General features: G+C 49.7%; 1 protein-coding gene across 1 annotated transcript in view; it reads left to right on the forward strand.

Annotated features, from left to right (window-relative positions):
• The window catches only part of LOC144146187 (Na(+)/citrate cotransporter-like), a 26,556-nt gene extending 14,189 nt beyond the window's left edge, over positions 1 to 12,367 (forward strand). Inside the window, exons 8-13 of the mRNA XM_077678155.1 lie at positions 760 to 867; positions 1,705 to 1,888; positions 3,541 to 3,705; positions 7,395 to 7,586; positions 10,207 to 10,344; positions 12,170 to 12,367. Coding sequence (XP_077534281.1) covers positions 760 to 867; positions 1,705 to 1,888; positions 3,541 to 3,705; positions 7,395 to 7,586; positions 10,207 to 10,344; positions 12,170 to 12,367 — 985 coding nt within the window. The remainder of the gene's footprint in view (positions 1 to 759; positions 868 to 1,704; positions 1,889 to 3,540; positions 3,706 to 7,394; positions 7,587 to 10,206; positions 10,345 to 12,169) is intronic.
• The last annotated feature ends 339 nt before the right edge of the window (positions 12,368 to 12,706 follow it).

Here is a 12,706-nt window from a genome sequence, read left to right on the forward strand (position 1 = left end):
CCGTGTTGCGCATGCGCGAGGAGCATTGGATTGGATTGAATTGAATTAGATTTGTATCGGATTGGATTGGCTTTGAAATCATTTTAGCAGCAGTAAGAATTCTCCCGGGTTATTTACGATAAGAACGATCCCCAGTGCTTCGCCCACTCGTCATGATTCACTTCGTGCAGATGCGTGAAATTTTTTTTGTATGCAAGGCCAGAGAAGGGGTGCTCACGCATTTGTCATTTTTGTTGCTAATACAAAAAGCCTCGAAGAGTTCTTGTTGCGCCCTAAAGGTGCTCAGGGTGCGTGTGCCCTGCAACAGATTTAACTTCAAATAGCTTAAGCAGAAGAATATGGGTCAACTGTCAAGGGGGTAAATAAGCCCACTCAAGGATGCGCGGGCCAGTTAGAATTGGTTCGTTGCGTTCCCAGTGCGACCACGCGGTGACACACATAAAAAAAGCAAGTTGCCTGCACGAGTGTTGCGTCATTTCACTGCTTGTGTGAATGTTAAATGCTTAGCTGTGTGGCGCCTGACGTGGGAGATTGCATTTTTAGTGCTGCAAGGACAGGTGCAGAGATGGAAGAAAAGTGATGAATAAAGGGTGGGGGAATAAGGAATAGAGGGAGTGAGAGAGGTAAGGAGTGAGAGAAGAGGTAGATGAAGAGGTGGAGAGATGAAGAGCGCTATGGAGACATACTTAGAGAAAGGGAGGGAGATAGAGAGGGAGGGTGAGAAAAAGTTATTTCCAATTTTGCCTCCTCCCATGACAGGCACGCCGAGGTGCTGTCCACGTTCCTCTTCTGCCTCTGCCTGGTGCTCTGGGCCACCAAAAAGCCGGTGGTCATTTCCGGATGGTCTGACTTGCTGCAGCTGGATGAGTCAGTACTCACTCACTCACTCACTCACTCACTCACTCACTCACTCACTCACTCACTCACTCACTCACTCACTCACTCACTCACTCACTCACTCACTCACTCACTCACTCACTCACTCACTCACTCACTCACTCACTCACTCACTCACTCACTCACTCACTCACTCACTCACTCACTCACTCACTCACTCACTCACTCACTCACTCACTCACTCACTCACTCACTCACTCACTCACTCACTCACTCACTCACTCACTCACTCACTCACTCACTCACTCACTCACTCACTCACTCACTCACTCACTCACTCACTCACTCACTCACTCACTCACTCACTCACTCACTCACTCACTCACTCACTCACTCACTCACTCACTCACTCACTCACTCACTCACTCACTCACTCACTCACTCACTCACTCACTCACTCACTCACTCACTCACTCACTCACTCACTCACTCACTCACTCACTCACTCACTCACTCACTCACTCACTCACTCACTCACTCACTCACTCACTCACTCACTCACTCACTCACTCACTCACTCACTCACTCACTCACTCACTCACTCACTCACTCACTCACTCACTCACTCACTCACTCACTCACTCGATCAATTGATCTATCGAACGCGTTTGGTACCAAACCAAACATGTTCAGCAAATCAATTTCATCGATAAATAAATCAATCGATCACTTGATCAATCAATCGCATTAGGTACCAAACAACATCTTCAGCAAAACAAGTGAACGAAGGATTTTTTTTTGCTCCCGGGTTTTGACTACGTGTTAAAGCGAAGGATTAAGTGGCGTGTGGGCTGTTCCCTGGCGCAGGAGCTACGTGACGGACTCTTCGGTTGGTTTCCTGATCGCCTTCATAGCGTTCATGATCCCCGTGAAGAGCTTCAACTTCTCGCTCGAGCACCGCCTCATGGAGTGGAAGTTCATCCAGAAAAACATGCCCTGGGCCATCATCTTCATCATCGGCGGGGGATCCACGCTCACCGAGGTCATCAAGGTACGCGCGTGGGCCGATACTCCACTCTGTAGCGAAATACACATGAAGCACTCGCGTGGCTCAGTACATTTGTTTGCGTGTGCTCCGGGCTTCAAAGGCGGTCAACCCCTTACCTGATGAAGTCATTTCGCTCGCAGTTACTTGCGCTGTTAAAAACAAGCACGAAGAGAGGGTAATCGCATTTTCAAAACGCAATATAATTAATAGAGCGCAACTCGGACGTATTCTACGTTTCCTAAGCTGCATGAGTGCATTGAATATGGGCATGCGCAAATGCGCAGGCGTGGGCTCAACTCCGTCGTCACCGTTAACACTACCGGCGCCGAAAGACAGCTAGCGGCTGCTGTGACCCTCTGCACCATCCAACGGAGCGACAGTCCGCACAGCTTGCAAACATCCCACCCCAGTGCACGCAAGCAAGCGACGCCAGCAGTAATTTTAAAACGAAAACTTTCCTAGCGGGATCGATGGCGCCTCGTCCAAAAAACTAGAGCATTTACTCATGGACCGGTTAGTCGACCGGAAAGCTTAAGGTCTCCGGACGCACGGCACGTGCGTGAAACTGGGGTTCCACTGTGTCAAAATGGTTACTTGAAAAAATCTCGAAAAAAGACCGGTTCTGGATAAGACAATACACGCACCGAGTTTACAATAAGCATGCCTTAATCTCATAAACCCCGCATGGGCATAAATTTAGATCGTTCGTAGATGCGTTTACTTAGTGCGCGAAAAACCGTCGCGTGGGTTCGTTCTCCGTTTGCGATGTGGGTCTTTGGAGGTCTGACGATCGATGGGACGCACTTTTAGCGAAGGTTGTGCCGCACTTTTGACGAAGTTTTGATGTCAGAAAGGCTTCGCGCTTCTATCAACTTTGTTCAGGAAGGTATGGTAAATGTTTCTTGCTGGATTCGTTCCGCAAAAGCATTCGAAGGGAAACAAAGTGGCACCACGGCTAGGGGAAGCCGTAGGTTGCAGTTGTCGTCTATCCGTCACTCTGGCTTTTCACTTGCTCTCTTGCTCACTTGCTCACTTGGTAGTTTGCTTTAAAAGAAAACTGCACCCGAAAACCACAACAAATTGACACATTTGAGCACGTTTTCATGTCGCTCAGAAGTTCAGCCACCGTTAATCCCGCCTGCACTGCTGAGGCTCTCCTCTTTAGCTGTGTGTGCATAGAGCTCCCATCACGCGTTCAGCAGCTACTGCTTTGCATTTTGATCGCAGGATGTGACGTTCACCTGGTTTCAGTGAGACTCTTGTTTGTAGGTACATCCCGGATTCCCTTCGCCCCAAATTTCAACCATTGGAAGTTCTTCGTGAAGGTCAAGAGCCATAATGGACTCTTGACGTATTTCGCTGCATCACAAGTTTCTTAGGTGTGCTAATATGTCGGTAGTATGGACGGAGAAATTTGCCATAGTCGCCACATTTTGTATTCTCACTATTTTTCTCCTAAAAATGAAGTAACCGTGAATTTTTCGTTTCTCTGACAGCCGATAAATTGCCTCAAGTTTTAGACAACCATCACAACTTCTAAATGCAGGTGTGAATGGCCCACGCAATTGAAATAAGTCAAAACAGAGGAAACTGAAATGTGTCGTTTTAGAGGACAGGGTGCAGACACGCTAAGTGAACTTTTTTCTTGTCCGCAGAAGTCGAACCTGTTCAGCGAGGCGGTCAACGCCGCGAACGCCGTGAACCTGGGCTTGACTGCGAACCTATTCGTGGCCGTGTTCATGAGCTCCGTCATCAGCGAGTTCACCAACGCGGAGATGACGATCCACGATATACTCGACATCGCCCAGAAGAAGGTGGCTGTATACCAATGCGCGGTTGCCTTTCCGCGCCTTGAACCCATGTATTGTCCTGCACTTAAATACAAGCAAGCCAATTTCATCCCAAATAGGGATAAAATAGTTCTGGTAGCCGAGAAGTTCTATAGAGATCCGTACAGTAGCAGCGACACTGTCGCTGCTACTGTACGGATCTCTATAGAACTAATACCGAACGAGGAAGCAGTTCGGAGGAGGTAGACATCCCGCCAGCAAAGACAGAAGTAGTAAAGAAAGCTTTGAAATAAATGTAGGGGGGCAAAGCACCTGGTGAGTATCAGATAGCAGCCGACCTGTTGAAGGATGACGGGCTAATTGTACTAAAAAAACTGGCAAACCTGTACACGCAATGCCTAATGACTGCGAGTGTGCCATAATCTTGGAAGAACGCCTAATCCATAAGAAAGGTGACACGAACGACTTGAAAAATTACAGGCCGATCAGCTTACTGTCAGTCGCCTACAAGGTACTTACCAAGGTAATCGCTAACAGAATTTCTGTCACCTTAGATTTCAGTAAACGTAATGAACAAGCAGGATTCCGTAAAGGTTATTCAACAACAGACCTTATTCCCAACAGCAATCAGGTGATAGAGAAATACGTGGAGTATACTCAACCCTCGTATATAGCTTTCATAGGTTATGAGAAAGCATTTGACTCGGTCTATACCTCAGCAGTCATGCAGGCATTGCGGAAACAGGGTGTAGACGAGCATTACGTAATAATACTAGAGGATTATCTACAATGGGCCACCGGCTACCACTGTTCTCCATAAGGAGAGCAGTAAAATACCTATAAGGAAGGGCGTCAGACAAGGAGACACAATCTCTCCAATCTTATTCACAGCATATTTATAAGAGGTATAAGAGGTATCTCAGAACATTGGTTTGAGAACAAAAGAATATCTGAGTAACCTCAGGTTTGCTGATGACGTTGCCTTGCTAAGCAACTCGGGGGACAACTTCCAAAGCATGATCGTGGGCATGAAAATTAATATGCAGAAAACTAAAGTAATGCTCAATAGCCCCGGGAGAGCACAACGGTTTGAGATATGTGGCGATGCAGTGGAAGTGGTAAGCAAATATATCTACTTGTACCAAGTAGTGTTCCGGATCCCAACCATGAGGCATTAGAAGGGTAAGAATGGGGTGGAGTGCATACGGCAGGTATTCTGAGATAATGAATGGCAGCTTACCACTGCCACTAAAGAGGAAAGGGTATGACAGCTGCGTCTTACCGGTACTCACCTACGGGGCGGAAACTTGGAGGCTCACTAAAAGGGTTCAACTTAACTTGAGGACGACTCAGGGAGCAATGGAACGGAAGGTGATAGTTGTAACGTTAAGGGACGAGAAGGGGGCGGAGTGGGTCAGGAAACAAACGCGTGTTAAGGACATATATCAGTAGAAATTAGGAAAAAGAAACGGGAGTGGTCAGGGCATGTAATGCGAAGGCAAGACAACCACTCGTCGTTAAGGGTAACAGTGGATACCTAGAGAAGGCAAGCGTGGCAGGGGGCGGCAGAAAGTTAGGTGGGCAGATGAGATCAAGAAGTTTGTGGGGATAAATTCGTCGCAGTTAGCGCAGGACCGGGATAATTGGAGATGTGTGGAAGAGGCCTTTGCCCTGTAGTGGGCGTAGACAGGACGATGGCGATGATGATGATGATTATGATGACTGTCACGTATAATAATCGGCAATTCGGCTTATTGGTAGTGGTTCCTGAACATATTGAGGTAACGCAAACTCGATACGGACACAAGAAGAAGGCAGATCACAGCGATGTGATCTGTCTTTTTTCTTCTTGTCTCCGTGTAGACTTTGCGCTACTTTAAGATGTTCAAGAACCTCAAACAAACTATCCCAATTGTCAAGTATTGTCACGAAACAATCGACACGACACGCGGTTTCTGTAGCTTATAAATTTGTTGGAGCTAACTTGCGATCCGAAATAAACTCTCAAAATAGCAGGCGTCGAAGGGGCAGTCAAGTGGAGTACGCAAAACCTTCGCAATAACAAGGTCATCGAGAAAGGAAACCGACTACGTTATACGCGGTACATGGTTTAAAGCGGTAATACCTTGCCTCCTGAATTGCAGTTTGTTCAGTAAAGAATCTCGAGCGAATGATTAATCGCATAAAACAAATTCGTTGTAGTGAAGGTTTGCGGCAATGCGCTCACTCTGCAGTCCATGCATCGAATGCCACGGTGTTAAGTCTGCGTGAATTTATGCAGAGCGCAGTGTCTTTTGTAGCTGCGGTTTTACGTCGTATTACGTTTCGAACCTTGAGGACTTTGGTGTAGGCCACAACAAGCGCGGTTCTGACAAATTCGAAATAACATGAACGTGTGCTTAAAGTTTACTTGAGTGATCCAGCACCAATTGGTGTAAACTGAGTTAGTGCTCTTCACACGAAGCTTAATTTGATGTCTGGAACTTTACTTTTTAAAGCAAAGCTTTACTACTTTCGTCCAGCGGTTTCGCGGAGGATGTGCAAGTTGACCTTTTGTCGGGAGACACACCCCCGGCGACACACCCCTCGAAGCGCATCGCGTGATTCGCTGGGCCCGCTTTCGGCGCTGAGCACAAGGCCTCGTTTTCAGTGGCGGCCGCCGCCGCCGCGGCAGCGGCCGATCAGCTGATCGGCAGCCGACCATCCCCGCATCCTCCCATACATGCGCCGCTGGTGTCGGGCTACGTGACTCGTCTCGCACCCGGCGAAGAGGAACGGCGCGTTCGCCGTGAATCAACACCGCCGTGAATCAAAACCAAGCGAAACCAAGACTAAACCAGACTAAGCCAAGCTTTCACTTTGCATATCTAGCTGAGCTAAGCCGCAGCCATTTTTTGCTGAAGATTGTGAAAACGTTTTTATGATCTCTAAGGACTTCCGCCATCAGAAATATGAAGTCAGAAAAAAATTTGGTTCACTAGGACGGGCACAATAACCCACTGGGCAGTGGGAAACACTGGGCATTCGATGCCCGTAGATCAGTTGAACAAGAAGGCTACCTTGATCAGCATGATTTATGGTTCAAGTGAAGACAATAACGTAAAGTTTATATTGCTATCATTTGTAATAACAAGGACATTGCACTATTTCGCTTACCTGTCACTAGCCGATTGAGCCCGCGGGCTCGATGTGATTTGACACGCGTAAGAGAGAGATATATATAAAACGTTTATTTATCTTAAAGAGAAAGGAGTAAGAGCGAAAACGGGCAGCCTCCCAAGTCCAGGAGGCCGCGAGCCCGCGCTGATTCCAGTGCCCGGTTGACCTTACCTGTTGCTCCGGAGCCGAGCTGGTCAGCGCAGACTCCCACTGCTCAGGTGATGGGTTGGGAAGGGGTTTAGGGTTGGCTGGGCATGAGTGCACCAAGTGGTAGGTAGTGAGGGGGACGTTGCAAGTGCGGCAGTCGTGTTGGAAGAGTGATGGAGAAATGTGGGAGAGAACCGTGTGGTTAAAGTAAGTACCCGTCTGTATCCGGCGCCAAATATGAGACTGTTAGTTGTTGAGAGAAGGATGGGGCGTTGGATAGGTCCTTATGGAGCGCAGGCAGTGGGATAGGATGGCATGGTATGTAGGATCGAGGGGTGTTAAAGAGAGGGGACTGTGGAGCCCGGGCAGCTCGAGGCATCTTGCCTTGAGGATGGGAATGCCCGGAAGTGCAGATCGCGGGCGGCAGCGTGAGCTGCCTCGTTCCCGACAAGGCCCGAATGGCCTGGGGTCCATACGATGGCGATTTCAAGATCGTCGGGCAAGGTCCGGAGGAGACGAAGGGCGCTTTTCGGTACCCTGCCGTACTGATACAGTCGGCAGGCCTGCTGGCAATCGGTAAGAACTGTGACTTGTGGTTGGTTCCGGTGAGTAGTTGCAGCATGTGCAATCACGATGGCCTCAGCAGCTGTGGGTGATAAACTACAATAAGATGCAGCTGTGGACATCTCACCTTACGGAGTAAAGGCAACAATTGTGGTTCTTCGTGACCGGGGGTGCTGTGCAATGTCTGCGCACCGAACCTAACAGTATTCGGAGTATTTTCTGGCCAGATGAAGAACGCAAGCTTCTCTGCGGCCCTTGTTGAAAGTCGGGTGCATGTGGCGGGGTATGGGGGCTACCCGGATCTTGCATTGTATGTTCGGCGGGATCGGGTGCGGGGCGTTGTTGGAATCGGGGGGTTCTCTCCCTATAAGTTGGAGTACTCTCCTGCCTGGTGGTGTGAGGGACAATCGGTTGAGTTGCGCCGTGTGCTGGGCTTCTAGAAGTTCTGAGAGGGTGTTATGTATGCCGAGTTGTAGCAGTTTCTCGTTGCTGGTGTACGCAGGGAGTCCTAGTGCCGCTTTATACGTCCTGCGTATGAGGGTATCCAATTTGGCTTGTTCTAGAGGCTTGAGGGCCAGGAACGGCGTGGCGTACGTGAGCCTGCTGAGGAGTAGCGCTTGTACGACGCGGCATGTGTCCTGTTCTTTCATTCCAAAATTATTGTGTCTGATGCGACGAATGAGGTGGGTGAGTTGGGCTATAGTTGTTTGCAGTTGAGGTAAGAGGGCCGCGCCGGACCCATCGTGGTGGAAAGGGACCCCCAATATTCTTAGAGAGTCTTGACTTGAGGTATGGGTTGACCGGAGATGATTACTTGCGGGTCAGGCGTTGAGGGAGGTGGACGACCGCGGCTGCGGGACTTCAACACAAGAAGGGCTGATTTGGAGGGTTCACAAGTCAGTCCTCTGGGCTGGAGGTAGGAGATCGTAGTGTCGACTGCTCTCTGTAGGGCATCTTGTTGATGACCGCTCGAGCCTTCTGTGGTGCATAGGGTTATATCATCAGCATAAAATGCAATATCTTTTTAGCACAATAAAATAGGTGCTGCCCTCTATTTCTTTATTTTTGAAGGCCGGGGAACCTTTTTTGTCAACAGATGGTGTTAAATGTCGAGAAAACCACAAAGTCGAGAGAAAAAAAGATGGCTGCGGATTAGCTCCGCTAACCTTGGATACGCAAAGCAAAAGCTTGGCTAAGTCTGGTTGAGTCCTGGTTTCGCTTGGTTAACGTTTGATTTAGCTGTATTGCCGACCTCGTCTCAAAGCTGTTCGATTCCGTGCAACGGTCACATAAGGAGGCCGGGCGAACGCGGCGTTCATTCATGGCGAACGCACCATTCCTCTTCGCCGGGAACGAGACGAGTCGCGTTGCCCGAAACGACCCAGCGCCGCATGCATGGGAGGCTGCGGGGGTGGTTGGCTACCTCGGCCGCAGCGGTGGTGGCGACCGCTGACGGGGCTTGCAGGCGCCAACAGCGGACCCGGCGAATCACGCGATGCGCTTCGAGGGGTGTGTCGCCGGGGGTGTGTTTCCGCGCCACTCTTATGGTACAGCTTCAGCGGTGTTGCCGGGGCTTATCTCGGCGGTGTTTAGTGGCGCCCTGGGGACACCGCTTCGTTGTGGCTGGTCCCGGAAGCGGCCGCATGTGGGACCGTTGCGGCTCTATATATACGGACTCTAAGCTGATTGGAATTGCGCATGGACTCGAGTTCAACTGCGCACTCTGAACTCTGCGCCTAGTGGAGTGTGGGAACGGGCTTGTGCTTCGTGTTGGCACTGGGGACCGTGTTGTGGGGCGCGCTTGTGGGCGTCTTGGCGGACGGTGTTCGGTTCCTGGTGCAGGACATTGTGGTCGGCAGACTGTGATGTTTTGGGGTGGTTGGCGGAGGTCTATTGGGACTTTTTAGGGACTTTTTCGGGACTTTGTAGTTATTATTGCGCTTTATATTTTGGGGAGAGGGGGGAGGACTGTGCGCTGCACGTCCTTCTTTTCGGTGATGTATGGAGGGCTCGGCCGGTATGGCAGAACAGTGGGGCGTGGGAGGGTTGGGTTCGGAGTGTGTTATCTGAGGCACTTTCTCGCCTTCCGTTCATGACTCAACTCCATGTGGGTGCTCTGTTGCGTTGTTTTACAGCCGAGCAAAGCAAAAGCCTCACTATTTTTCTTTCTTTCTTTTTGTAACCCATTGGCTTTTTTCCAAAAGGTTTTGGAGCTTCGGCATCCCGTTCTTTTATTTTTCTGATCGGCATTAACCTGCTATAGCACAGCTGGTGCAGGGTTGTTCCCGTTTTTATTTAGGTTGCTTTTATTTTTGTAGGGAACATTAGTTTTTTTTCCATTTTTTTTTCGGACAAAATTTCATTTGCGCATCCTCCACGAAATCGCTGGACGAAAGTAGTAAAGCTTCGCTTTAAAATATTGTTTGAGTTGTTGCTCCTTAGCAACATTGGGCATCAAATGGTTACCAGTTCAAACTGTTACTGGTGCTGTGCAATGCGATGCTGACGGATAATTATCGTGGATAATATACGCAAGATGGCCAATGTGAGGTTTATGGTGATTTCTAGCCTAAACAACGAGCTGCGCTGCAATAAGACAAGTGTAAAATAAAAACCGACTTGTTCCTAATAGGCGCGCAACATTTTCCTCCTTCCTCACAGCAACAAGAGAGCTCGACTAGCCCCCTCTACTTCGTGCTGCCTATGGGACTGGCGAACAACTTCGCCTTCATCCTACCCTCCTCCGAGGCGTGGAACGCCATCGTCTTTGAGATCGGTGGCCTCTCCGTCATTGACATGGCAAGTCTGCCTCGAAAACTGGAGGACACGCGCATGCGCGCGTGGTCTTGACACGGTATACCTGGTTAATGTGGTCACGGGGTCATGCAGACTGCGAACACTCCAGGCCAAACGGGCACTGGAGCATAAATATCAACGTTCTGATTAGTCGAAAAACAAAAAATTGGCAGTAAATGAGCAATTTGGCCGTGCCGAACAACACCAGTCCGGTACGAATACGCCATACACCCAAACATCGACGGCTCTTCTGCGCACCAAGGGATAGCTTAGACATGCGCTATTACGCAAGGCGAGCATACTTTTTAGATGAAATCACTCGGGAAATCAGTTTCCTTCCGGTCGATTATCTCGTGTCCGTGTGAAACAAAAACTCGCAAACTTGCCATGATTTGAAGCGCAAAAAAAAAAAAAAATACGGACGAAGAAACAGAGTAGAGGATTCAGGCGGTTGTGAGCCACGGTTCAATGAGATAAAAATACTAAACAAAAGCAAGCACAGGGACGCGAGGGAATCAGCCAGGGCGTATTACATCAGGAAGAGAGCGAGTGACTGTGTAAGTGATACCTCTATTGTTCTGTACAATAGCGAATGGGCTTTCTGAAAATCGTGCTCTATTCTTGTTATCATCTGTGTATGTGTACGATCCTTCTTCCTGTAGTGCCCTGTCCCGTCTACTCGTCTACTCTGTTTCTTCGTCCGTGTTTTTTGTTGTTACGCTTCAAATCACGGCAAGTATTCACCAACTAGCCCAGCAAGAAGTTCTTTCTCAACTCGTAAATTTGGTTCGCCATCTGTTGGGCATGGTGATTTACTGCTGCTGGCGACCAACGCTCGCCGCTCGTCGGTAGGTGGCGGCTATGTCTCGTGCGCGCCACAGTTTACTGGGAGGCAAGTGTTCGAAGCATGAAAAAATTCATAAACAATAAAAAAATTTGGCTTTTGGGGCTACATAATCCATATGTTGAATCAGATGTCCTGTATTGCCCCCAAAAAGACGTCTTTCAAGCAATCCAGTTGTGTTTAGAGATGAAGCCGACTCTAAAGTCATCAAAGTAAGCGTAATTGTGCTAAGCTGGCTTTCCCACATTATGTGCTGCGCAGTGAAGCATGACCATCTACAAAGGGAGTATGGTTACAGCCGCACTTTGTACTTCTCTACACGGCCGCCGCCTCTTTCGCGAGTCGTGTTACTGCTCGCCTCGCGCGGCGTCTGCCTGCCCCCTGCCATTGTGCAATGCCACACGCTCCTCAGCGGTCACCTGTGCGGCGCACTCGAGCCTGCGCTGTGATTGGCGTAGCCGCGCTACAGTAAAACGTCATTGTCACCCAACAATCGTGTGTGTCCTTAGTCTTCGACGTAGGGACCGGGCCGCTCTGCTTATAATTCAGCACAGAAAATCCCCAATATAGCTAAACCCTAACATAGCAAATCCAACCAGACCGCCAGCTTCGTGGGACTTCCCTCTGCCCAGGGTGGAACGGTTCCGTATTCTTTCTCTACACCTATCTGGTACTGTCATGGTGCCAGTGACATGACGAAAACAGCAGCAACAATACAGCCGCTCCAGTGCTTTGTTTGTTACTGGCATCGGCAGGCCGCTTCTCGAATGCAAGAAAAGTGCGCGGTGCAAGCTGTGCAGACAGGTTTCATGTTTGGAGTGGCATCTCAATGATGTCTACTTTCCAGCCATTTGCTTTATTGTTGCCGCTATTGTTGAGAGGTAGTGCCTTTATATCGCATGCCAGAAAAAGTGTCACCAAAAGCCTGCCTAGAGAGGGAACGTTGCGAGGTTATACTGGCTGCCAAATGTTGCGCACGCGCAGATCATTCCGGGCCTGTTCATGAAGACGGTGTCGCTGGCCCTGAGCATGCTGTCGTTCTACACGACGGGTGTGGTGCTCTTCCGTATCAACGACGAGTCGCGCGGCGTCAACGCCTCGGCCTTCAGCGTGGCGTCGCTCAAAGACAACAGGATCACGACCGCGGCGGCCGTCACCGAGCCCTACCACTGGCTTCGGTGACCGGCCTCGCTCGTTGGCCCCAGTTTATGCGTATAGGATGCAACGCGTGAATAAAGCGTGGTTGTTCTGTATTTTAAAGCGAAGCTTCCTTTGGCGCTTCGGCTAGGTTTGCAGGGGGCTGCTGCCGCTGCGTGGCCTGGTGCACCGCAGGATTTTATCTACGCCCGACAACGCTAGCTATGCTCCGCATGTCGTGCCCGCGGAGTTCGGTGAAAGACTCACGTGGTGGGGGCAGGGTGTGGCGCCTCCTGTGGAAGCTACGCAATATACACCGTTTACAGAGCGGTGGCATGGGCGCAGCCATGTTGGATTGTGTGACGTCACTCGCAATTCAGGCCT

This window comes from Haemaphysalis longicornis, unplaced genomic scaffold, assembly GCF_048455015.1.
Source record: "Haemaphysalis longicornis isolate Haplotype H1 unplaced genomic scaffold, Haemaphysalis longicornis Haplotype H1 scaffold_7, whole genome shotgun sequence".
Classification (NCBI taxonomy): domain Eukaryota; kingdom Metazoa; phylum Arthropoda; class Arachnida; order Ixodida; family Ixodidae; genus Haemaphysalis; species Haemaphysalis longicornis.